Source organism: Bos mutus, chromosome 20 (genome assembly GCF_027580195.1).
Source record: "Bos mutus isolate GX-2022 chromosome 20, NWIPB_WYAK_1.1, whole genome shotgun sequence".
Lineage (NCBI taxonomy): Eukaryota > Metazoa > Chordata > Mammalia > Artiodactyla > Bovidae > Bos > Bos mutus.
In genome coordinates, this window is record NC_091636.1 from 3,427,861 (window position 1) to 3,452,618 (window position 24,758).

At 40.1% G+C, this 24,758-nt stretch overlaps 1 protein-coding gene across 8 annotated transcripts in view; it reads right to left on the reverse strand.

Moving 5' to 3' along the window:
* The window catches only part of FBXW11 (F-box and WD repeat domain containing 11), a 131,603-nt gene that overhangs the window by 25,059 nt on the left and 81,786 nt on the right, over window positions 1–24,758 (reverse strand). For 5 of the 8 annotated variants that reach the window (XM_070357415.1, XM_070357412.1, XM_070357418.1 and 2 more), the window contains 4 exons: window positions 16,005–16,067; window positions 12,753–12,978; window positions 3,176–3,362; window positions 2,210–2,300 (listed from right to left, as the gene is read on the reverse strand). In XM_070357415.1, the coding sequence (XP_070213516.1) occupies window positions 2,210–2,300; window positions 3,176–3,362; window positions 12,753–12,978; window positions 16,005–16,067 (567 nt within the window). The remainder of the gene's footprint in view (window positions 1–2,209; window positions 2,301–3,175; window positions 3,363–12,752; window positions 12,979–16,004; window positions 16,068–24,758) is intronic. The other 3 variants (XM_070357414.1, XM_070357419.1, XM_070357420.1) reach the window with 1 other exon arrangement.

Consider the following 24,758-nt stretch of genomic DNA (forward strand, 5'->3'; position numbering starts at 1 on the left):
GTATCTTGTGAGAATTACAAGCAATCCATAATCTATATAAATCACACAACACAGTTCATGAGTATACTGCAAGGGCTCAGAAGAGAGTACCTATAATTATTATAGTTTGCTTGTGAGGGCTTTATACCAGCCACGTAGTAACAGCCAAGCCTGTGAGTCTCCCCTTTGTTTGATCCAGGCATCACTGAAACAACTCTTTACTTTGCGTGTCCACCCAGGAGAAGATAAAACACACTTATGAAGTACCACTGATCTCTAGTGTAAAAAAAGCCGTACTGAGTGCAGAAGAACGTAAGGTTGATCAGACTCAACTACCCACTGCCTGTGTGATCATGGGCAAGCTATTTAATCTGGGTAAGCCTCAGATTCCTCAGCTTTAAATCAGGACAGGGCTTACCCTTTCAAGCACTGTCCAGAGTGTAAAATGAGAAAATGCATTATATAACGCTTAAAGTATCTCTGACAAGTAATCACTCCATACGTAGTACATTATTTTCATTATTATTACTATGAGTGAATGTACCAAAGTATAAAACACCAACCCTTACACTAAGAGATCTAGCCCACAAAAATCTGGAGGAGACTCTTGTGGCCTACCAGTGGGTTTTCCTCAACCACACTCTAAGAACCACTGGGTAGACCACCGTGATGTAGGGGTTTTGCCCTATAGCTCCGTTTTCTCTCACATCTGCCTCCTCCACTAACTTTAAAATGTTATTTTAGCCTGAGGAAATGGTTATGTTAGGTGGTGTCACATACTGTCATGCCACAGAAAACTGAATTCATACTGTAGGTTATGACAGTACTCATGAGAATTAAAATAATCTATGTCACCAAATCTTCAACCTGATCAAAGTCCTTGCAGAGTTCCTATTTATTAATGATTGATCTTAGACATCACCCTTCTTATAATGAAGGACTTGCTAAAAATTATTCAAGGAAATTTGGAGATATGTTATAAAGAATAGTTGGGAGGAAAAAAGTAAAAAGTAAAATAGTTTCTAAGATATACGCATAAGCAGTCTTAGTAAAACTACACAGGGGTAAAAGACAATCCCTCTTACCTGAAACACACACACCAATTTAAGGTCCAAGCTAACACTATGTCTCAGTTACTAACACTGTCGGAGCAATTTATTCTAAGCTTTGAACTGTCAGTAAATCAATTAATTCCTAAATTTTAGGATGTGTCTGGCAAAAGCTTTAACTCACTTAAAGCTTTTACTTCCCTAAAAAGTTACTTTACAGCTCATTTTAGGGAACAGAATACTCAAGACAACAGCTTGCATTTGAAATAATGATATTCCAGTCACATTCAGATTTACCATTAACCAAACAGTTCCATTAGTTCACATCACATCTGCCTTAAAAAGAAGTGGGCGGCTACAAAAAGCACATGTTTCTCTATTAATGAATTTTGGCACAATAACTTTTATGCCTATCACCTGGGGGTGAGGATTACTTCACATTTGGGAAGCCGAGTATAACTTTATGGGTGATACAGCACTGCCTAGCAAAGGTTGAACTTTTTTCGCCAAGGAGGAAATAGTGAAGTAACCAAGACCTGCCAAGAACACATGTGAAAGAGTTAATGAGAAATGCCTGTGCATGTCTTTCCTGGTTCAAGGAAAAGGGCTAAATAATAAAACCGAACTAATTAGAACACATGAACAATATCAAACATCTCCAATGTCTCTCATCAAGTTCACAGAGTTTTACTGGTCTGGGGAAGTTGCACTCAAATCCAAAATGGTCCATGAGTGTAATTTGCTCCATAAAAACCACTTAACTATTGCTTAGAATCATATTTGAAGCCTTTTAATGAAAAAGCATGGGAAATTTACAGAGGAAACTGAGACTGTGCCTTCCCTGGTTCTCCAGAGGTGGCTCAAAAAGGTGAAACTACGTTTACCTGAAAAACTGGGCCTTGGATTTTGGAAATTTCATCAAATTAAAAAGGTAATTTTGGATTAAGTTTTCAATTAACTGGCAGCCTTGCAAAAGCATTTCACATTTTAGAAAAGTTAAAACTTTTTTTTTTAATACAAAAAGGGACTATCCAACCTGAAGAATTACACACTGTAATGTGCAGATCACACATTGTAACATATTCGCTCTAAGACTTCACCTTAAAAAAAAAAAGACCCATTCTATGATTTTTAGATCAACTGAACACTAAGCCCATAAAAAAGATAAATCATAAAATTACCTCTATATCCTGGATAATCTTTGGGTATAATGACCTATAAAATGAATTGGGAGGGCCATCTGTTGGTCTGTTTTTAAACAGGTACTGATCCCTGGCAAATAAAAACAAACAGATGTTACATTTTTGCACATAAAAGGGTGAATTTTATTTAAACATGGTGCTTACAAAGTTGTATCTTTCAAGTCTTTTGATTTGCATTGAGCTTTAACAGTTCAAAAGCAGGATTTCTGACAATTAAATGTGCACGTTTGACGTAAGTTCAACTTACAGTTCTTTACATGATCCCAACTTTTTATTTTCTGAATACCCAACACAATAATCTAGCCTTTCATTCTACAGTTCAATAAAAAGGGCTAATGTAGCTTTGTGAAAAATCTAACTTAGTACATATCAAATCTCTTCTTATAAAGGAAACACAACCCTAGCCACCACTCACGCCACCGCCTGTGTGTCCTGGCTGTGGCGCTTTCTCTGCGCTAACTGGGCCAGACTACTGACATGTACAGAGCTATAAAGCTGCATTTCAGAGATGATGGGTTGTCTCTGGAAAATCCTGCCTGTTGTATACCTCCCGTCTTCAACCAGGATCAATATCTAACAGCAAAATGGCATTATCTGACTTTCTCATGACTCTCCCTTTTCTGTATCTATCTCTTGGTAATGGTATCAACGCCCAAGGAAAATGTGAAAGGAAAAGCATAAACATAGAGCTTTGAAAAGCCAAACTGCTCAAACTGTATAATACATCCAACAGTTAATAAATATAAAGGAAATATGCATTTCAGAAGAGGTTATTCTAACAGCTTTAACTTTCCTCCTCTCAACTCTTGACCATGCATCTTTCTCCACTTGTTTAAAATAGGCCAACACAGTAAGCCAGTATTTATAACTACATTTTTTAGTACTCAAACTGACCCTAGGTCAAAGAAACTGTCTTTCAAGGGAACGAGCAACCTGAATACTTACCACCCTCTTCTTTCTGAAAGTCCCTTCCACAGAGGATCAGTGCGCACCATTCGTTCAATCAGCTTCTTCCAAAGCATTCCTTCAGAGATCACTCGCTGCCATTCTTTACACACCAGCTCTGCTGCACACAGAGATCTGGCATCCAGGTAGGAAAGAATGTTTTCTGCTATGTGATCTAAGCCTTGCTCTACAAAATACAAAAAGCAATGAAGGAATAGAAAGGGAGATGGAAATGTACCAGCTACCGTTTCCTTAAAGCTAAGAGGATAAAGAAATCCTGAACCAGGAAACATACTTGAGTAATATCAGAAGTTCTGCAGATACACATGTACATGAGTACCTAAACATACACACTTCTTTTTGTTCTGGTTTTTTAAGAAAAAACAACTGATGTTATCAGTTCCTGGGTGTAAAAGTCAACCCTGGGCAGTTCTATATTTGTCAGATATTCTAACAAAATATTTATTTTTTCACTTTCTTTTACAGAACTTTATGGGGCAATGACACCCCAAATTTTACAGATGAGGCAGAGAGAGGTTAAAAGATTCACGGTTTCACAACTAGAGGATAGTGAAGTCAAGAGTGGAACTCTGATCTCTTCCTCCGAAGTTTGCATTCTTTCCCCTTTGATTCACTGCTTCTCATAACAAATCATCCCATTAATTCATGACCTATGTGAATCCCCTGGGGCTAAGGAGACAGAAAGGTGGAACACTAACTTATATGAAAAAGCTTATGAAAAAAACACAACAATCCAAGAATTAAGTCAAGAGTACTCAGTTGTACTTTTGTCAGTCACTTTTCTCCACCTCTTTCTTATGCAGGTAAAATCCTCAAAACCATGAACCACATCCTAAAAATTCTAACCCTTAGGAGGTTTAATCCTACACAATGCAAGTATCCTTTCAAAGACAACCAAGATTCAGCCTTTGCCTGACACTCAAAGGCAAGACGATCCCTGCGGTCAACAGTGTCACCACCTACACACCCCCATCCTGTGGTTCTGGACATGTCCTTCTGCAGCCCCAAGAAATAAAGCTTTCCCCAGGTCTCCTCTGCGTTGCAGGGGGAACACTAAACATACAGTCGGAAAATTCCAATTTCAAGTCTAGGTTCACCACCAAGAAGTTCTATGACATGAAACAAATACTGAAACAATACTGAAACATCCCTGCCCCTTGTCTTCTTTACCATGTAACATGGCAATGGCCAGTAACTATCCTTTCTCATATTACCTGTATGAATCAACAAAACTTTATGATAAGATTTTAAAGATAACAATGCATCATTCAAGGTTAATATTTTCTTTTTTCACCATAAACAGAAGCAGTATAGTCACACTAACTTGACAGGGTCTAGGTAAAACATTAAACTTTCAGAGCCTCAATTTCCTCATCTGTATAAAATGAGAATAATAATTTGCCTTATTTTGAAAATATAATGAGATGATGTATAAAAAATGCTTTACAAATTAAGGTTTTTTCCCACTCTTGAGTATTTACACTGTTGATTATGGTTTACATGCCCTTCACATGCTGGTTCCACTCTACACTAGATCTAATACTCGAGCTATGATCTGATAACGAAGACTAGCTACACTGGGGTCCCTGTATTTTCTTGTGCGTGTCATTATATCAAGAGATAAGGCAATCAAAGGTTACACTGCCTTCATCTAACAGCCATGTCACAGCAGACTCCTAAGATGTTAGGAAGCTGAACTGAAACCTTACGCATCTCCCCATAAAATGTCTATTAAAAACAATTCCCCCTAATTCTGCATTGGTATGGCTAGGTTAAAAGGGGAGGGCAGATTCACACAGAAGTCTACAGTTATCCTCACTATAGTTCACTTTCAAAGCTTTATCTGACCCTTGAATTCAGCCTCTACAATTCTGATTCCGTCACCCAGAAGTGTGGACATTCCACACCAGATCTGCATGACCGGCAAATGTAGTAAGTCTTATTCCAAGTTGTTGGCAAACATGCTAAATGGGTCAGAACCAAGGACAGCACCCATGATTCTATATTTCCCTTCAGGCTATTATACATCCATTCACTAAATACAAAGTACCAACCCTGAGCCACTAGTTCTATAATTATCTGGATTGTATACTATTTTCCAGCCCACATCTCTCTATTCAGTCCTCAAAGATACTTGGGGAAACTGCCCCATGAAGACACTGCCATCTTTACACTATCAGGTGAATTTGGTATGGTTACTTTTGTGTTACCTTGCTGGTGCTTACTACATAAAGTTGGCATTGCAATTTTTTGTTTACAAGTTGGCACTACCTGCTTTGTGTCCCTTTTAAACATACACAACCCATGTTCACTTTGGAAAAACTTAGCCTATAAGAAAATATCTTTAAATCCCCAAACCTCACTGCTCAAGAGATAATGACCTTTGACATTCTGTACACTATATCCTTCTAGGCTTACATAATACTACATAGTCTTTTCAACAGCTAATTAACTTTTGATAACCCATTTGAGAATTTGGCCAGAATGAAACATCAAATTCAAAATCCAGTATCTCCCAAATACGCCGTCTCCCAGTTCTCTAGTTCTTAAAAACCAGGAAACTGGCTCCTCAGTCATCTCTGGGTCCTGTCGCACGCAGGAGACAACCAAACACAGCTGTACGAGGTGTATGTGCGCAAGGGCACCCAGCAGCTCTGCCCACTGGTTTGCAATTATTTCTCAATGTTTCACAATTCTGAAAAAAACCACCTCAGGTTCTGTCACTATCCTGGCACACAACATCTCTAGGTCTACTTGTTACAGGAGCTGTGTGTTTCCTAAATATCTTCTTTCTTTCTCAGACAATTTTTCTACCCTTCTAGTTTTAAAGCCATGGTTTTTAGTGGCAAAAGAAAAAGGGATAAGTTAAACGAGGAGCGAAAACATGCCGTTTCTTCCTATCACCACTTCACCATGTATTCCAAGTACACTATCCCTTCATTCTTCTCACTCTTGCTCCAAATAGTGGATTATTTTATTTTGTTTTTAACTCTCCCAAATTATGTAACCATTTTAGACAATTTCACATTATTCAGGGCTTGGACTTTTTGATACCATTCTCAAAGATTCAGGCTACCATTCTGTTATCTCCAGGCCCCTTTCTTCCATCTAAGTGTATTTAAAGTGAGGGAAATTCATGGAGAATCACAGGGGGTTCTACTTGTGTCTCTCCACTGACAAGATTGACAAACTATTAATCTGAACTTCAAATTTCAGAATCTCTCTACCCTCTTTGATCATATTTATTTTCAGAGTCTCCACCCATGGCCTAATAAACTTAACTCTTTTCAATTTTCCTAATTCTGGGGTACTTCTCTGTCTGTCTTCTAGTTGCTACACTTAACATTAGCACACAGTCACTAAGGTTTATGCTAATTCCAATTATTAAGCAAACTCTGCTAATTGGTTATAAACACACCCCTAACCAACACGCCTCTCAAATCCTCTGCTGAGAGAGAAAACAAATAGATAAGAACACATTACATGCTGTCTTTTCAGGCCTCAATGGCTGCCACATCCTCATGGTCTGAATATTAACTGGGAACGCTGCATCCAATCCTTCCACCTGGCTGGGTAGTCTATGAGCTGGTTCTAGGAAGCCTGTGTGGTTATACTTGAATCATTTAGGGCTAGTGATTTGAGAAACAATAGTAGCAAAAATAATTTCTGAATATTCTCACCAACTGAGTCAGAATATGTAGATGGTAGGCCCAGGAATCTATCTTCTTAAGAATTTAGTTCAGTTTAGTTGCTCAGTCGTGTCCGACTCTTTGCGACCCCATGGACTGCAGCAAGCCAGGCCTCCCTGTCCATCACCAACTCCCAGAGCTTGCTCAAACCCATGTCCATCGAGTCAGTGATGCCATCCAACCATCTTAGCCTCTGTCGTCCCCCTCTCCTCCTGCCTTCAATCTTTCCTAGCATCAGGGTTTTTTCCAATGAGTCCGTTCTTAAGAATTATCACCAGATAATTCCTACATACTGGGAACTTCTGCTTTATAGCAACAATGTTCCCCTGCCTATGGGCGATCAGCAAAATTCTGCATAAGGAAACTCATTATTAGACACATACCTCCTACTCTTTCAAATGCCACTGGTCCAATCTAGCAACGGCTCAGTGAAATCGGGGGATTTATTTCCTTTTGTTAATACTTTAAATTCACTCCATCTTTTTAGGGTGCAGCATGTTTCAGTCTCTTGGAAAATATACTGGCTATAGAGCCATATAACCTCGTGGAAGCAAATCAGTTTTCCTTTTTGGATCTCAGTCTTCCATAAAAGAAGAGTAATATTAAATGCTTAAAATGGATTATCTCCTATAATCAGCATGATAACCCTCTGAGATAGGCTATCAATAGCCTCATTTTATAGAGAAGGATCTTTCTAACCCTGTTGGGAAGGTTAATAAGAAGAGGTTATTCAGGAGTCAGATACAGAGCAGACATTTGGTAAACACCAGTCTCTCTTCTTCCCTCTTGCAGAATCTGCCTTAGCTGGTATCAGTGGTTAAGGAAGCTAAGCAGTATTCCCTTCCCTTGTTATTTTCTGCGGAGAAAACATGACATGCCTTCCCTGGCAAGTCGCTAAGTCTTCCCTAATAGCTTGGAGTAAATCTCATATTCCTTAAATACTGAAAGAACAGGAATCACACAACCTCTATTTGGGCACCTGGGAGTAGCCACTCCCAGGAGCCATGAAGACTTTATAACTTTCTGGTTTCAAGACTATTCAGAACAAAGAGGTTACTGACTAAGGTGGCCCATTTGCCTAAGCTAAAAAGTGCTCTGAGGTGTTACAACTAAGCATTTTCTTAAAGTATCAATGTCTGGCTCTCATTTACTCTACAGTGCTGAGACTCCCCCATCTCCCACAGCACCCCCCTCCCCAAGGCAATAAGAGGACACATTATGGCCTCGGAAAATGAGTCCAGAATACTGCACACACAGTGCTGAAGAAGTGCTGCTGGTGCTAATTATATGCACCAGATGAAGGTCTGGAAATTTTTCAATAATAAATTAAAACAATTAAAAGGCAAAATTTCAAAGCTCAGTATGTAAATAACACTGCACCAAAATGAAACTCAAATGTGTAATGTCAGTTCAATGCCCTTGACTATAGCCAGTTTCAAGACAGCTGCTTAGATCATACAATTACAGAAACTTTTATTATTTTAGAAACGCATTTCAAAGAGCAGCTGCAAAGAAATTTTCTTCCCCACCCACCCCTGCTGTCCCTTCCCCCTCCCTAGTCACAAACCTAGTTGTAAAACCTGAAGTCAGAGACTTTCTTTCCTGATAGCAACAGCATGTCACTGGATTTCTTTAACTTGGAATATACTGACCTAAAGATTCGGACTAAAATGAAGTAAAATAACGCTCAGGTCACAAAGTCCAACATTTTGTTATGCCAACAGAGTGGCACACACACCTACCTAAATGATGTCAGGATGAATCAATTCGGAAATCAGTGGGTGAATAATTAAAACTTCCTGGCAGTAAATCGCATTGCCCCTGGAGAAGCAGGTGTTTCCTGCCTCTCTGGACTTTTTTTTTTCCCCCCCTTAAACTGTCATCCTCAGACTACCTACCAGATGCCAGGCATATTATGTACAGTATCTTTAATCCTCACAATATCCCATTAAGTATTAGTTTTATTCCCACACTGATCAGGAAACTGAGGCTCCAAAACGTGAGCCCACGTATCAGGTGCAGGTGATGGGATTCAAACACAGGGGCCGTCACATGCAACAATCGGCCTCTCCACTGCGTCACACTGGACCTCTAGTCCTGCGTATTCTGGTACTTCCACAGCTCCCAAGACCGCTGATCTCATCTCTGTCCCATTTACAGTCTGTAATGGTTTATCATCCTTACTTGGGGGACAAAGGAATAAACTATGGCCACGAAGCTAAGTGTTTTTAAAATTCTTAATTGCTCAGACACCTCACCAATACTTATCATCCTTCTTGAAGTACAATCTGTCTCTACTTCAAATGGTATAAATTTTCCCTTTAACAACAGTTCTTACAAACCACAAACTTAGCCTGCAGAAATTGACATTGCAGACTAAACATTTACCATGATTTTTAAAAAAGCATATCATAATTATCACTTTTTCCACTGAACCAAAAGGAGCCAGAGACCACAAACATTTTCCATTTTCCCTATACTGACAGGTACGATATTCACAGCAAGTATTAAAAAGTGAAAACTATAGACCATTTTTATAGAATTAATGGTTTTTACAATCAAAAGAAGTCTTAAGTTGACTGTCAATTTCAACAAAGTAAAAATTCAAACTCAGGATCATCTACAGTAAAAGCTAAACATCAAACTAGAATAATGATTAGTAAGTACTCCACACATTATTAAATCTAAGTATGAACAAACACATGGACCTGTTTCTTCCCTAAAGCTCTTTTCTTGAGGCATGGTCTGTGCTAAGGAACTAATGCCAGATTTAATCCAAGTCTACGAGACAGCAACTAACACAATCAACTCGGCCAGCTTGTCCCCAGCTATTAGATTCATATGTATGATATATACTGACACGTGTATATATGTTCAGATCAAATCCTGCTAAAACAAATAGCATTTTAACAAAAATATTTCCATGTCCCAGCCAATGGTCCATTCATTTCATATAATATTCAGCACCACAAAATTCCACTTTAACAGAGATATGGACAGTGCCTTAAAATTCGCTGTAATGAAAACTGAATTGTGTGCAATTATACTAACCATATTTATATACATAACACATGTTCATCTGCTCTGTCTCTTCTCCAACTCTGCACACTCCCCAAGAGAAGGGGTTGCCTCTGAACTACACTCTGCAAATCAAGAGAACTTCAACAGTGCCACCTCGTGGATGTTCTGTAAACACAAGCTGGGTTCTCTGCTATTCTAAAATGTTTGAGAAGCAAATTATAGACAAAAACAAAACAGTCGAAAGCAAACAAGCAAACAGAACAGATCTGCTTGGGAAAATGGAAGCACAGCTTCATTTATTTAAAAGCACTTAAGAGGAACAAGTCTAGGTGTCAACCTGGGCTAAAGGGAAGTTGCTGTATAAAGGGAAGTCAACTCGGGGCTGTGACGACCTAGAGGGGTGGGATGAGGGCTGGGGCAGGTTCAAAGGGAAGGGACACAGGTATACTTATGGCTGATTCACACTTTTGTATGGCAGAAGCCAACACAGTACTATAAAGAAACCAACCTCCAGTTTAAAGTAAATTTATATATATATGAAGTGAAGTGAAGCTGCCCAGTCATGTCCGACTCTTTTGCAATCCCATGGACTGTAGCCTGCCAGGCTCCTCTGTCCATGGGATTTTCCAGGCAAGAACACTGGAGTGGGTTGCCACTTCCTTCTCCAGGGAATCTTCCAACCCAGGGATCGATCCCGGGCCTCTGGCATTGTAGGCAGATGCTTTTACCGCCTGAGCCACCAGGGAGTCATACATACATAAAACAAAAATGACCCTGTCTCTTCTTGGTTTGGGTGCAGCCTGGGTCAGTAGAAGAGCCTGGATGATGGGGCTCTGAGTTCGAACGACACACACAGAGGAGCTGCAGCACATGCGCACTCGCCTGACTTACACGCACCTATACTTCTCTCATACAATTACAAGCATATCTCTCTCCTTCTCGTCCATGCTCTTTCTCTTTAATTAAAAGTACAAGTTACTGAAATGGATTGTAAGCCATGTAGTCTATACAGAGTAATCTTAACTGCAAGTGATTTCAGCTTTCACACTAACTTTTGAACCAACCCCCATCATCATCACACAATCACAATAAACAAGATGTATGATCTTAGGCATTTCATCCAATTTCTCTGATCCTTGGCTTTATAACCTATCTAATGAAAAAACAGCACGAAATGACACCCCAAGTCCCTTTCAGCAATTAAATACTATGATTCTAGAAAAAAGAGGGTTCCCAGAAATACTAATTCAAGAAATGAGGGGAAAAAATGCTATTATTTTCAGCACAAAAAGAACAGTAGGCTCAAATTTTCCTAAGCTAACTCTCAAATATCCTTAAATACTACCACTGTAGAAAGTGAACTCCCAAGTTCTGAAAGCAAGGTTAGAAACCACGGGCTGGCATGTGCCTTGCAGCCCCAGGTCTCAGGCCTGGAACACGAGCCCAGGGCTGTTTACTGCGGGAGATACTTAGACGATGGAGCTGTGATGCACTGTGCACGTGTGCCTGCCAAGTCTCCTCAGTCGTGTCCAACTCTCTGCAACTCGACGGACTGTAGCCCGCCAGGCTCCTGTCCGTGGGATTCTCCATGGGCTGCCATCTCCTCCTCCAGGGGCTCTTCCTGGCCCGGGGCTGGAGCCCGCATCTCTTATGTCTCCTGCGCCAGCGGGCAGGTTCTTTACCACTAGGGCCAGCAATGCGCTGTAAATCAATCAGGCTAAGCGAGAAGCTACTCTCTGAGGAGCCATCCAGAAGCTCTCACAAAGGGGAGGGCTGGGAGCAGTGCTACTGGTTTTCCCTTGGCTCTTTGTAGGCCAATCCTGGCATGGCAGCTGTTACTTCCAGGCTACCCTGACCATGTCAGAGGAAAGTTTTCTGGCCAGCATTCTCAAATTCTCTTCAAGAGTGAAACCTCTCTATTCTACCTGAACAAATTTAAAACAAAAAAATTTTTAAACGAGGGAAAAGAATTACCAAGTGATCAAAAAATCAAAGGGGGACGAACAGGCAGAGCACAGAGGGTTTTCAGATCCATGAAACAATTATATAGGACACTATAATGACAGATACATGTCATTATATATTTGTCAAAAGCCACAGAATGGACAACATCAAGAGTGAACCTTAAAGTATGTATTCTGGGTGATCCTGACATGTCAAATGTATCACTCTGATGCAGGATGTTGACAGTGGGGAGGCTGTGCTGGTGGTTGCTGGGGGCGGGGAGGCGGGTGGTGAAAACTACTTTCTGCTCGGTTCTGCTGTGACCCTATAGTGCTGTGAAAGTAGTCTATTCAAAGAAAACAACGGGGGGTGAGGAGGGAGAAACCAGGGGGCGAAGCACACATTCAAGCAGGGGTAAGGCGGTGAGGGAGAAGATGCGGAAGTGAGTTTCAAGAAAGTTACTGAGACACGCTATCAATTTCCCCAATGCTTTGCTGCCATTCCCTAAAAGTCACTTAAGATGTAAGTGAACATCTTAGATTTGAGGGCACTTTCCAAACACTGTAGGAAAAACTGTCCCATATTAAAAAACAAATACTGTATTACAACGACAAAATGCAGACGGTATAGAGACCACATCAAAAATATATATATATAGCAACAGTACTAACCAGTAGTCAACACTATTAATCACAGAAACTGCCTACAGTTCCTAGATAGATGCTAAATTATAACTCCTCTTCTAGTACCACATTCAAAATACAGTGTGTATCCCAAGAAAGGCTGTCTCACACTATATTCAGTCACTCATTCACTTTGCAAACACCTACTTGGCTCCATCTGGGCTCTTGGGATGGGCATTCTTCCACTTTTCAGCATTTTTTACAGACAAACATGGTTACCTGGTAAAGCGGTAATAAAGTCCCGCTGCAACATGGGCTTCAGGTAAGAGTTAATATGTCCATGCTGGTAATGACACATTCGTGAAATAAGGTGTTCCACAAATTCCACTTGATCTGATTCAGACCACTGGTCAAAATATTTAATACACAAGTCTTTTTCTTTTTGATAGTTTCCTTCTGATGGCCTCTTTCTGGAGACGATCACTGATGATGTTCCATTACTTATCTATTTTAGAAAAACAAAAGAGTAATTAGTTTGACAAGGAAAATGAATCTAAATAGTCTTCTCATCAGAAACATATTTTTGCCATGTGTATTTATACTTAAAATGCCAGTTTTATCCTAAAGCCAAACTCATTCCTTTATTAATTCAGGCAATAATTAAAAATGTATTCAGAGATCATGTACTCAGATTAGTCACTAAAGTAAATGACAAAGTCAGAATTCTTTGTAAAGTTAAATGGTGTCCTAAATTATCCTCCTCCAATGCTTATTCCCAAACCATGTTGTTATCAGTTAACTGATGCTGGAGAAGGCCATCTTAGAAAACCTGTTCAACTTGACTATTGGACTATTAATGGTTTTTTTTCCTTCCTCAGAGTTGAAAGGTAAAGCTATATGCGTTTACGCAAACAGTTCTCATACTTGTGCATGCATCAGATAACCAGAGAGTATATTAACAGAGACTGCCAGGGGCCACTCTGGAATAGAGCCCTGAGCTAACGTCTAACAAGTTCCTGGATGATGCTGATGCTGCTGCTCTAAAGCCTGCACTTCAGGGACCTCACACTCTCTGTAACAGAGAAACCAGAAAGCAGTTCAATCTAAACAGCTCCATTTTACCTAACAGTTTCAATCGCCTCTGTATTATTTCCAGGGCTGCTAAACTGCTGACAAAATAGTTTATAGACTTTCATTCCCTCTTTCTGATCACCGACTCTGAAAGTTACCCCAGGCAAACCACATATGCCTGAAAACGTCCTCATCTTATTTAGTCTGTTTGTGGATATCCCACAGACTCCTATACTAATGGCTGCATCTCCCATCAAATCTACATGGCCCGTGCATACAACCAGTACATTTTTTAAAAACTGAAACTGCATACACTGCATCTGGACAACAATATCCGAAAAAATCTAAATCCCTAGACTGAATAAGGCTCAGCAACTTCCCTGTTTACAAACAAAATAACCTCAATACTTTTGTCAAACACTGTCAGGCCATGTGTCCATCACTGTTCTGACAGCCTCTTCATGTGTAACTAGAAGGAATACAGACAAGAGAATTGTGAAAACCGAAGAGTTGTGTCACAAACGTTCGTTAGTTCCATTAGGAGCTTGTCTCAGAAGTCTTGCATGGGAAGAACCAAGAGCTTCTGTTATCAGCATATCCCCTAACAAAGTAGACTGAACCCATCCCAGAAAGAAAACATCCTTTGTAAGTATCCAACAGAGTCTTTGACCGTCCTAAAAATCTTTCATATCTGATGCATATCTTTTGTCGACATTTAGAGGTATAAACCTGGAAGGTCTTTATCTCCCTCCTCATTCATCTCACCACTTTCTCATCTAATTTTCTCCCCTTGCATTCTTTGGGTGGTGGAGAGCTCACTGACACTATGCACCACCAGGGGGCAGCACTGAGCGGAGATTTTTGACGCTTGTAAAACATTTGTACCAAACAGGACCAAAACAGCAGCATTCAAAACAGTCAGATGAAATGAAAATTATTTGCTGTGGTGAAAATCAGCTAGCATAGGAGCATCTTTGCTACTTTTACGCATAATAATGTTCACCATAATGTTATAATAAGGAACATTTAGAAAAAAAACTACCCTGTTACAGGCAACTGGTTCAAGTAAATTATAATACATCTACACAAAGTACTATAAAGCGGCCATTAAAATTAGGTTTATAAAGTAAGATTTTAATAAGAAGAGAACATGTTTATGAAGTATCAGGAACAAAAGAATTTTATATAGCATATGACCACAATAATTTGCGTTAAGGGGTACACGCCAAGACAGAGTAAAGAATAAATGTGAAAGTGGTAAAACTGCCTCATCGTGAGAGAGAAAGCTGTGCGTTTTTTCCTTCCCCTCTTCCTCCTATATTTTTTCACAGTAATTAGCCAAAATAACTGCGCTCCTAACAGGTTAGATATAAGTACGGCAACAACTAGCATTTGTGTACTGCTTTGTAAGCCATAAAATATTTTCACACTCATTATCTCACCTGATAAGCAAATGGGTTATTACTTCATTTTCAGAAGGGTTCCTAGCCCTCTAGCCTCCCTAGAGCACTGGTATACCATTAACTAGTCTATTGAAAGACAGACGAAAAAAAGCCTGAAGACTAAAGTGTTAAGAACCACTGTGAGTTGAAAAATCAATAGTAAAGTAAGAGAATCCTGTTGCAAAATACCAAACGTGAAGGAGGGAACAGAAGTCAGTCTGCGCACAGTTCCCCCTGAAATGACAGCATGTGCTTAACTCCACAGCACACTCTCCATTTCTATTTCTAGCCACCTGCTTGGCCCAGAGAGATCTTCCTAAAATTGCTCCACTTTGGTACTTTTCATCTTAAATTTGTTGAGAACACTTTATTCTTGTTAATAACTAAACTACTCCTTTGCTTCAACTCAAATGAACCCAGAGAATATTTTATTAATCATTATTGTTTTTGGATTTAGATTTGTTTTGCCTGCAACTGTATCTTCATGAAAGGAAAATTATGTGTACCATAATGGTTGATGAAAAACATCAAATCATGAAATGTATATGCTCTCCATCCCCCACCTTACCAAAAAACTGGGGGATGGGGAGGGCCACTGGCAAACTAAAATAGAGCCAGGAGAAAAGGAAACTGAATTTAAAAGGAAAAGACAAACATTAAGAATGAAGTGGGGGGAAGGGTGGTGGCTGGGAGAAAAGGCCAGTGCGTACACTGGTGCGTGGCAAGGTTCCACTCTGGTGACAAAGGACACCACCACATTCGTGGCTTAGACAGTGGCCCCAAAGACTGAATATCTCTGGGCTGCAGCCAACTTCAGAACCTTGGTGTAAACTCCCAAAATCTTGATAATGACACTTCCCTAAGGAGCAGAAGATAAATTAGGGTGGATTCTGAAACTAGCAAAATTGCACAAAACAAAAAAGTCCTTGGCTCTACGCTTCACTGAGGACAGGAGCTGAGGGAGCATCTTATCTGCAGTAAGTCAGGTGCTATCTTCTCTGTGCGCCGCCATTCCTACCTGCCAAAGAGTACTTTTCTTTGGGGACTCATCTTCATTTTGATCCTCCATAACTGAAGTGTTCTAAGGGGGGAAAAACAGGTTATTTGAATTATGCCGAGTTTTGCAAATCCTAAATAACTATACCAAAATGTAATTTTGAAAACCCAAATTAGAGTGTACCAATCAATACCAACCCAAAAGCTGTTTGACTTACGGCTAACACATGCCATTTTGGGTCAACAGGGGTGTTTTTATCTTTCCTAAATAAATACAGTTAGTGGTTGGACAAAAGCAAGCATAAACCTATTTATGAAGGTAGGGTATACTGAGAAAACAGGCTGAATTGAATTATGGGAGTGGGGTGAAACTACCTCAATCATTGCTGTTACTCTTTTAACTCACGGAAAGAAGCCCCAGAGACCCACTAAGCTCCTGATGACTGCACAAAACATTTACTAGCATGTCCGCTATTCAGTAACCCACCCCAGCCATCAGCAATTAGAAGTGACAAAGCCCTGGAAGCCCCCTGCTTCTCTCTTTCCTCCCTTGATAGTCCTGTTTTTTAGGAATGGCTTTGCAGTCTCCCCTAGCAAGCATGGTGGGTGCCCAGCCTTTTCCCTTAAGAGGAGGATGCTGTTAGCCGGTAACAATCTGGCTTGCCTTGGGAATGCATTAGCTTTTGATTTTTGTGTTTACTGCACAAAGAGGCACTGTGTAATTATTCTTTCTGGTGACCCAGTCGCTCAATAGATGCCCATTAACTAGAGATTATACATGATTGGATTTTCCCTTTTGAAGCTCCCACCTAATAGCTAAATGGAAACTTAATGAGAAGGGGAAGTGGGAGAGTTGTACTCTGAAAGGAAGAGCAACTCATTTATGGATGGCAGTCTCTCTCTTCCCAAATCTAAAATTTCAAGATTGGGGTATATAATTTGAACTACCACATTTGTCCATAGTATTAGTCAAAAAGATCCTGTAGATCTGTTAAGTGTTTACAAGACCCTGTTTATTGCCTATAGAGGATAAACCTCTCTCTTAAATTTTCCCTCTTTTTCATTTACATTCTTCAAGTTGTAAAATGTTAAAAGACACATACAGTATTTCCAAACAATCCATCTGAAAACACCCAATGTAGGTGGTGGCAGAAGAATCACTGCATGACACCAGTGGTCTCACAGCAGGGTCTGATCTCACAGCAGGGTCTGATTAGAGATGCAGAATGGTGGAGTAGGAAAGTCAAAGGCTTTGGAAGAAAAGAGAGAGGCTAGAATGGGTGCTGGGGGAGGCAGGGAAGGAGGGTGTGTGTGTGTGTGTGTGAGAGAGAGAAAGAGAGAGAGAGACATCCTAAGCAGGTTGTTCCATGCATGGACAAAAACAAACCACACAAAGTCGTGGGCATCGAGAGTAGCAGTACAGTGGCTGGTGTGTAATGGGTATTCAAAACCTGTTCACACCCTGCTACTTTCCCTTAAGTGTTATCCTCTCATGATTTTCTGACCTCAGACTCTGAAAGAAAGATTCCAGACGCTTGCTTGCCGGATAGGGAAAAGCCATTGGCTTCCTCGGTAAAACCTTACAGATCACAGAACACCAAGGTCTGCAATGCAGAAGGAGGGCAGGAGGGCAGGGCTCCATATGTTCAAGTCGACTGTGAGTTAGAAAGGAAGGCAGTGTGTCCAAGTCGACTGTGAGTTAGAAAGGAAGGCAGTGTGCCCAAGCATCCCAAGCAGGTCTAGAATGGTGGCAGTGAAAAATGATCCTGAATGGAGAAAGTGGGATGAAGAATATGGAAACAGAAGTAGTATTCCTCTCTCCAAGTATTTCCCTTTTACTGCTATCTTGAAGGACTTGTGGATTAATAAAGCTGGCAGGTTTCCACAGGGGAACAAAGCAAGTGGAAGCAGCGGGAAAGGGGGAACAGTGTCTCAGCAGACCACGGGGGTTTGCCAGGTAGTCACAGAGGCATGGCAACGCGCGACGCCACCACAGCCTGGGTTCTGCAAGAGTGGCAAGAAGGAACATGAAGAGGCAAGCAAGCCGAGCGGAAGATGGATGGAAAGAGACGTGCAGTGTTCTGAACTCAAAACTTTAAAAATATGGGAGCCTGAATCCGCCAGAGCTATTCTGACATAAGCTACCTTCCTCACTCTGACATAAGTACTTTCCTCACTCAAGGAGGAAACAAAAAGATAGGCAGACCATACAAGAAACAACTATCTTTCCACTAAGAAAATTTAGTTCTTCCTTTCAGTCACTCCAAAACAGAGAAACAGTGTTTATTTACAGAGTTGAGAAGGAAACCACCCCCCCCCCATAAAAATAGCAACTATTCTCTTTAAGGCTTGACAAAAGTGGATAAAATCATACATACAATTTAGTAAAACAGTATTTAAGAGAGTACTGTGGGGGCTAGAATACACATTTTTTCCATTTCTCTTATAAGTTTTCAGCAGAAGATGTCAAAGGGAAGAATGCTGCAACACTGATCAGAGGATCTTTTCCAAAGAGCAGTCCAGGTGATACAAGAGATGCTCAGAGTGAAAAGGGCCCTGGGGTCTCGTGAAGCTTGAGAAACGCTGCAGGCTCCTGTGCAGGCTCTCCCCGCGCCACCACCTCCTCCTCCCTCCCTCCCGCCCCACCACAGACACACACACACCACAACGCCTTCACCAAGATACTAACATGCTGCTAGTCACTCAGAAGTGTCCAACTCTGCGACCGCATGGACTGTAGCCCACCAGGCTACTCTGCCCATGGGATTCACCAAGGTGAGATTACTGGAGTGGGTTGCCATTTCCTTCTCCAAAGATATTAAAGGCTCTGTACATCTCACAATTTAAAAAAATCAGGTTAGATTAGTTTAATCCAGCTTCCCCTAATTTACTGGATATGGCCACCCACCTCCCTGCTCTGCTGTACAATCCCTAACCAAGAGCTCCGCGCACAGGCACACCCTGGACTGGGCCGACAGCATGGCCTGGTTCCTTCCTCCTCCCACGTCGCCACATGAAGACTTTGGGAGACAAAGGAAATGCCCACTTTTGGTAAACACGATATATACCTTTCCTAGTCCCCATTATCTTTTGCCACTTGCTATATGTGGGAATTGGAGAAGGCCCTGGCACCCCACTCCAGTACTCTTGCCTGGAAACTCCCATGGACGGAGGAGCCTGGTGGGCTACAGTCCATGGGGTCACTAAGAGTCGGACATGACTGAGCGACTTCCCTTTCACTTTTCACTTTCATGCATTGGAGAAGGAAATGGCAACCCACTCCAGTGTTCTTGCCTGGAGAGTCCCAGGGACGGCGGAGCCTAGTGGGCTGCCGTCTATGGGGTCGCAGAGTCGGACACGACTGAAGTGACTTAGCAATATGTGGGAATAAGAATGGATGGCAAGAGTAGAATTTTCTCAGAGCCACAGTTATTTTTTTCTTTTTAAATCACTTTGACTTTTATTTCTTAAAGGTTTAATAGATGAAAGGTCACAAGTTCAAGGGTGAGGTAAGAACAAACAATGAGCCTTCCTTCCAGGAGAAAAGAAAGGTGGCTTCCTATATCCAAGCTCTCAGATTAAACCACGAGGTAAACCAATCTTAGACTTGAAATCCTCTTTACGCCTCCAACACTTCTGGGAAAAGAAAGTTCTTGGAAATACCAACATGGCTTAATCACTTCCTACCTTCTCATCATCTCTTTCCTCCTACACCTACCAAGAAGCACCACATGCATATAAAACATGTCGACCTTCCTACTACCAACAGAAGATACAATCTAGCAAGAATCAGCTAGACTCTAAGGCAGTTCAACCTTAGTACTAGTGACATTTGGAGCCAGATTAATTTCCTGTTGCGGGGGGGCTGTCATGTACCATATAAGATGTAAGTAGCATTCCTGGCTTCTCCCTACTAGAGCCCAGTAGCAAATCCTCCCCAGCCCTAACTGTGATAGCCAGAAAGCATCTCCGAATGACTGCCAGATGTCAGGGGCTGGGGACAGGGGATGAGGGGCAACAGAACCGGCCCCCTCCACGTGAGAGCCACTGCTCTAGGGGTTTGAGCTCCTAAACTCACCTTCCTGGGAAAATACACTAAAAAACACTGCCATCTCAGATCTGGCCTTTCTCTTCAGGCTTCTTTCCTTTGACCCCTGTGACAATATGTGATTTCTTTAAACACAGTTTAATCTTTGGTCAAGTAATTTATGGAGTACACACGTATCTAAATTCTGGGATAAATCCTGCTTGCCATTCAATTCCTATTCAGGAAAACTGATATAAGAAGTTCTTTATACTAGAGATTCTTGGGCTTCAGAGTATGCATGAGGGTGATAAATATCATGAAAGTGAAAATGAAGTCGCTCAGTGTGTCCGACTCTTTGCGACCCCATGGACTGTAGCCCACCAGGCTCCTCCCTCCATGGGATTCTCCAGGCAAGAGTACTGGAGTGGGTTGCCATTTCCTTCTCCAGGGGATCTTCCCGACCCAGGGATCAAACCTGGGTCTCCCGCATCCCAGGCAGACGCTTTAACCTCTGAGCCACCAGGATGGCTTCATGAAGTCATACACAAAAATGTATATACATTCCTCCAGAAAGATCCAGAGTTTTCATTAGATCTTGAAGGCATCTCAAATGTGATAAAATAACAAAGCATGTCTTTGACCAAACAGGAGGCCAGGGTGGATGGAGCCTAGCTTTATGTGTTTTGCTTTGATTTAAAGTTCTCCCAGTAATTTTTGTGTCTATCTCTGCTTTAAAATTACTGCTAAGGCACAATGCTGTAGTCCATGTAGGACCACCATCCTAGGGAAACTGCACTGATGCCACTGGTAACAGACTCTGTCCCAACGCATGTATTTCCAAACTACCAAACACCATGAGATCTAATGTCTGTTCCTTCCCTTATAAAACTTTCAGGAGAAGATGCCAAAATGAAAATGCTGCTCTCAAGCTACACTAGCCAGAGGATCATTTTCAAAGAGTATTCCAGGTTAACACAAGAGATGCTCAGAGAAAAAAGGATCCTGTGGCCTGATTATGTTCAACAACTGTGGTGCATTGCATGAGTGATGCCCCACTCCACTCCGAGAGGTGACACACTTCCCTAAGACACGAAAGGTGAATTCTGTGAAGCAACTGTCCTTCAACAAAAATAAGCTAATTAAAAAAAAGGGATACTAAAGGCGCTGTAATATCTCTTAGTTAAAAAATGAGGCTAGGTTAGCTTAACCTAGCTTTCCCAAAGTTGCTGGATATGGCCACCCCCTTTCACAAGCTCTTAATATGAGCGCCACACAACCCTGACTAGGGCAGTAACACGGCATGACTCCCCTCCTCCCATTTCACCAGACAAACCCTTTCTGGGGGCAAAAGGAATGTCCACTTCGCTAAACACAACACATTCCTCTCCTATTTCCAGTCATGTTCCCCAGTCTGCCACGTGGGGTTAGTCTCTGTAAAGGCAAAGCAGGCTCTAAGCAGTGATTTATCTTTGCCAGTAGGTGCCACCAACTAACACAGAACATACTTCACTTGGAAAATTCTCTACTTTAAAGAGTTACATAAGAGGAATCAACTTCCTACTTTAAAAATGCTACAAATTCTGCATTTTGGCTTCATGATAAATGCTTATCAGTGTAAGATGCATATCAAAAACATCTTTACTCCTGAGGCGAAGCAAAAACAAAACTAAAAACCTTACAAAAGACCTTAGAAAACATGGGGGCATTCTACCATTTTCTCCTGTGTTTTTAAATTTTTGGATTTAAGAAATTAAGGGCAACAGATACATGGTGCAAAATGCTATCAGACAGCTTTATTTAGTCCCTGCACCAGGCTTGTTTCCTACATTATCTTTTGTTCTTCAGAAAAAATATGAAAGTAGATAATTCCAATTTTACAGAAAAAATTGAAGGTCAGAGAAAGAAGTAACTGGTTAAGAGTTACCCAGTAAATAAGAAATGCAGGGCTCAGATCTAGGTCTGCTGTGCTCAGAAATAAATGAACTTTCTACACAGAAAAGTACTTCTCTCAGGTGTTTTCCAACTGCTGGCTGCAGCCTATGAAATCAATTTAATGGGCTGTAACCAGCATTTTTTTAATAAAATGAAATTGAATCCGGGCATTCCCCTGCCCACAATGGTAAGCATAACAAAAATCGCACAAAAAAAGCTAAAAGCAATAAGCAAAAACATTAACAGGAAAATTCAAATTAAAAGGAAAGCAAAAGTCATTACTGCAAGGAGAGCAATATTCAAGTCAAACCAGTAAATCACACACAGGGCTTTAAACCTCTCTAAAAGGCAAAAATCTATAAAGAGGATAATGTGTACTTTTATATAATGAATAAAATTCCAAAAAGTACAAAAAATTACAAATATTGAAAAAAAAATTTAAACACCTTTTCATCTTCGACACATCAAACAGACCAACCAACAAACAACACTTGATTTTCCACGGAACATTAAAAAAAAAAAAAGAAAATGATAGAGCATCAAGCCAGAGAAGAAATCTCAAATACAGTCAGGAAGCAGGAAGAGATTTTATGTTTGAGATCAGACCAAGCAGTAAAGTCTAGATTTAGTATGCCAATTACTACTTGCATAAACCAAAGATAAATACATGGAACAATGACTGTCACAGGCATATCAAACACCTTTGAGTTGTTACTGTTAATGCCAGGTTGGCCCCTAACCTAGCCTACACTTCTTCCCCCTAGTGTTAACCAACACATTGCTGGAAAATGAGGTCAGTGGAAAGCCAGAAGCATTCACCTGGAAAAAAGAGGAGACAAACTTTTCCAAAAAAGCAGCCCCTATCTTTCACACTACTCTTGCAACTCAGAAGGAAGTTCTATGCACCATGTCTGTATCTACGCACTCATGTCTTTTTAATACAATGATTCCAGCCACCAATAAGTCCAGCTTAATCAGAAATGTTCTCCTCCCTCCACACAAACATTAAAATGCAGGAACAAACTAGTGGTTTTCTTTCTACAATAAAAAGTAGTAATAAATTTTAAATCCATTGGGAGTCTGAAATTACTGTTCATGATATTACTAGTGTAGTACGCTTCCTCCCAACTTGCCAGCCTACAGTTCCACTCAAGTTTTTAATGGCTGTTAGTAACATTACAGGACAAGATTATACTAAGGTATCTGGCAGAATAAATAAAGGAGATATTTCTTCCTTTCCTCACAAACTTTATTTCTTAGGCCTATGTTATTAAATTTTAAAATTTTTCTTAAAAGTTACAATAATTAAAGTAGTGTGGTACTGACAAAGTAAGACCAATGAAACAAAACAGAAAGTCAAGAAACAGATTCATTTACACTTACAATTTGCATATGATGAAGTCAGAATTTCAAATAAGGGGAAGAGGGATCTTTCAAGAAAGAGTATTAAAAATAAAAGTTAGGGACTTTTCTGGCAGTCCAGTAGTTAAGACTCCTCCTAATGCAAGGGGTGTCACAGGTTCTATCCCTGGGGAACTAGGGTCCCACATGCCACTGTGTGCGGCCAAAAAATTTTTTTAAACGAATAATAATAAAAAATATTAAATGCTACCTCATTTTATATACCAATATATACTATGGATAAAAACAATCAAATGCAAAAAACTCTACAACCATTCCTAAGAGCAGCTACCAAACAGAAATAAAATTTAGATTTGACTTAAAAAAAATTTTAACTCAGGAATGTTCATTATCAAATTTTAAAGACAAATACATTGGGAGAAACATTTTGATATATAGTAAATAACTTACTATATATAAAGATCTCTTGGTTAGGAAACCAAAATTAATACTTTAATAGGCAAATAAAGAGTAACTACCAATATCACAAAATAAGAAATTTAAATGGCTGTCAAAAATGAACAAGTACAATAACAAAAAAGGAAGCAATTTTTCACCTATCTTAAATCTGCAACTTTAATTCTTATATACTTTAATCTTTGGTAGGATTATAAATTGCTACCTTTCAGAAAGAGAGTATTTATCAACATGTAACTTCAAAAATTACTATATAACACTGGACATAACTTATAGCAATTTATCCTAAAAATTGTAAACCTACACAAAATTGTAGCTACAACAATTTATAACACGGAAAAATAGAAAGTAATGTAAATGTTCAACACTATGGTGTCATTTAAAAATATGATACAACAGGAGAAAATTTAAGTTCTTTCAAAACTTAACTAGTTAAGCTTTATTACGCTTAACTAGTTTAGCGTAACATAGTGAAGAGCTTAATTCTCAAATGTAACCAGTACTCAGAACAACATAAAGTACATTACTAGGACCCCAAACACTGCCCAGTCATTAGCACGCTAAGGGTAAGCTCTATTTTTTAAATATCATCAGAGATCCATTTTGCCTGTTTTTTAGTTTTACATAAATGGAATCATATTGTATACTATTTTGAGTCTGGCTTCTTTTGCTTACGATTGTGATTTTGAGATCTTTAAGTAGTAGTTCATTCTCTTTCACTGCTGTACAATATTTCAAAAAAATGTACTCATTCTACTGTAAATGAATGTGTGGGTCACTTGCACTTTTGGAATTTAAAATAACTGTCATGTCTTTTGGTGTATATAGATACATATTTCATTAGGTCTATACTAGGATAGAACAGCTAGGTTATAAAATATATACTACCACTTTTCTAAAGTAATATTACCCAGTAATCAATACCATCAGCAGTTTATGTGAGTTCTATTGCTCCTTACCAGCTATGGGTTTTGGGTTGTTTTTTTTTTCCTGTTTGCT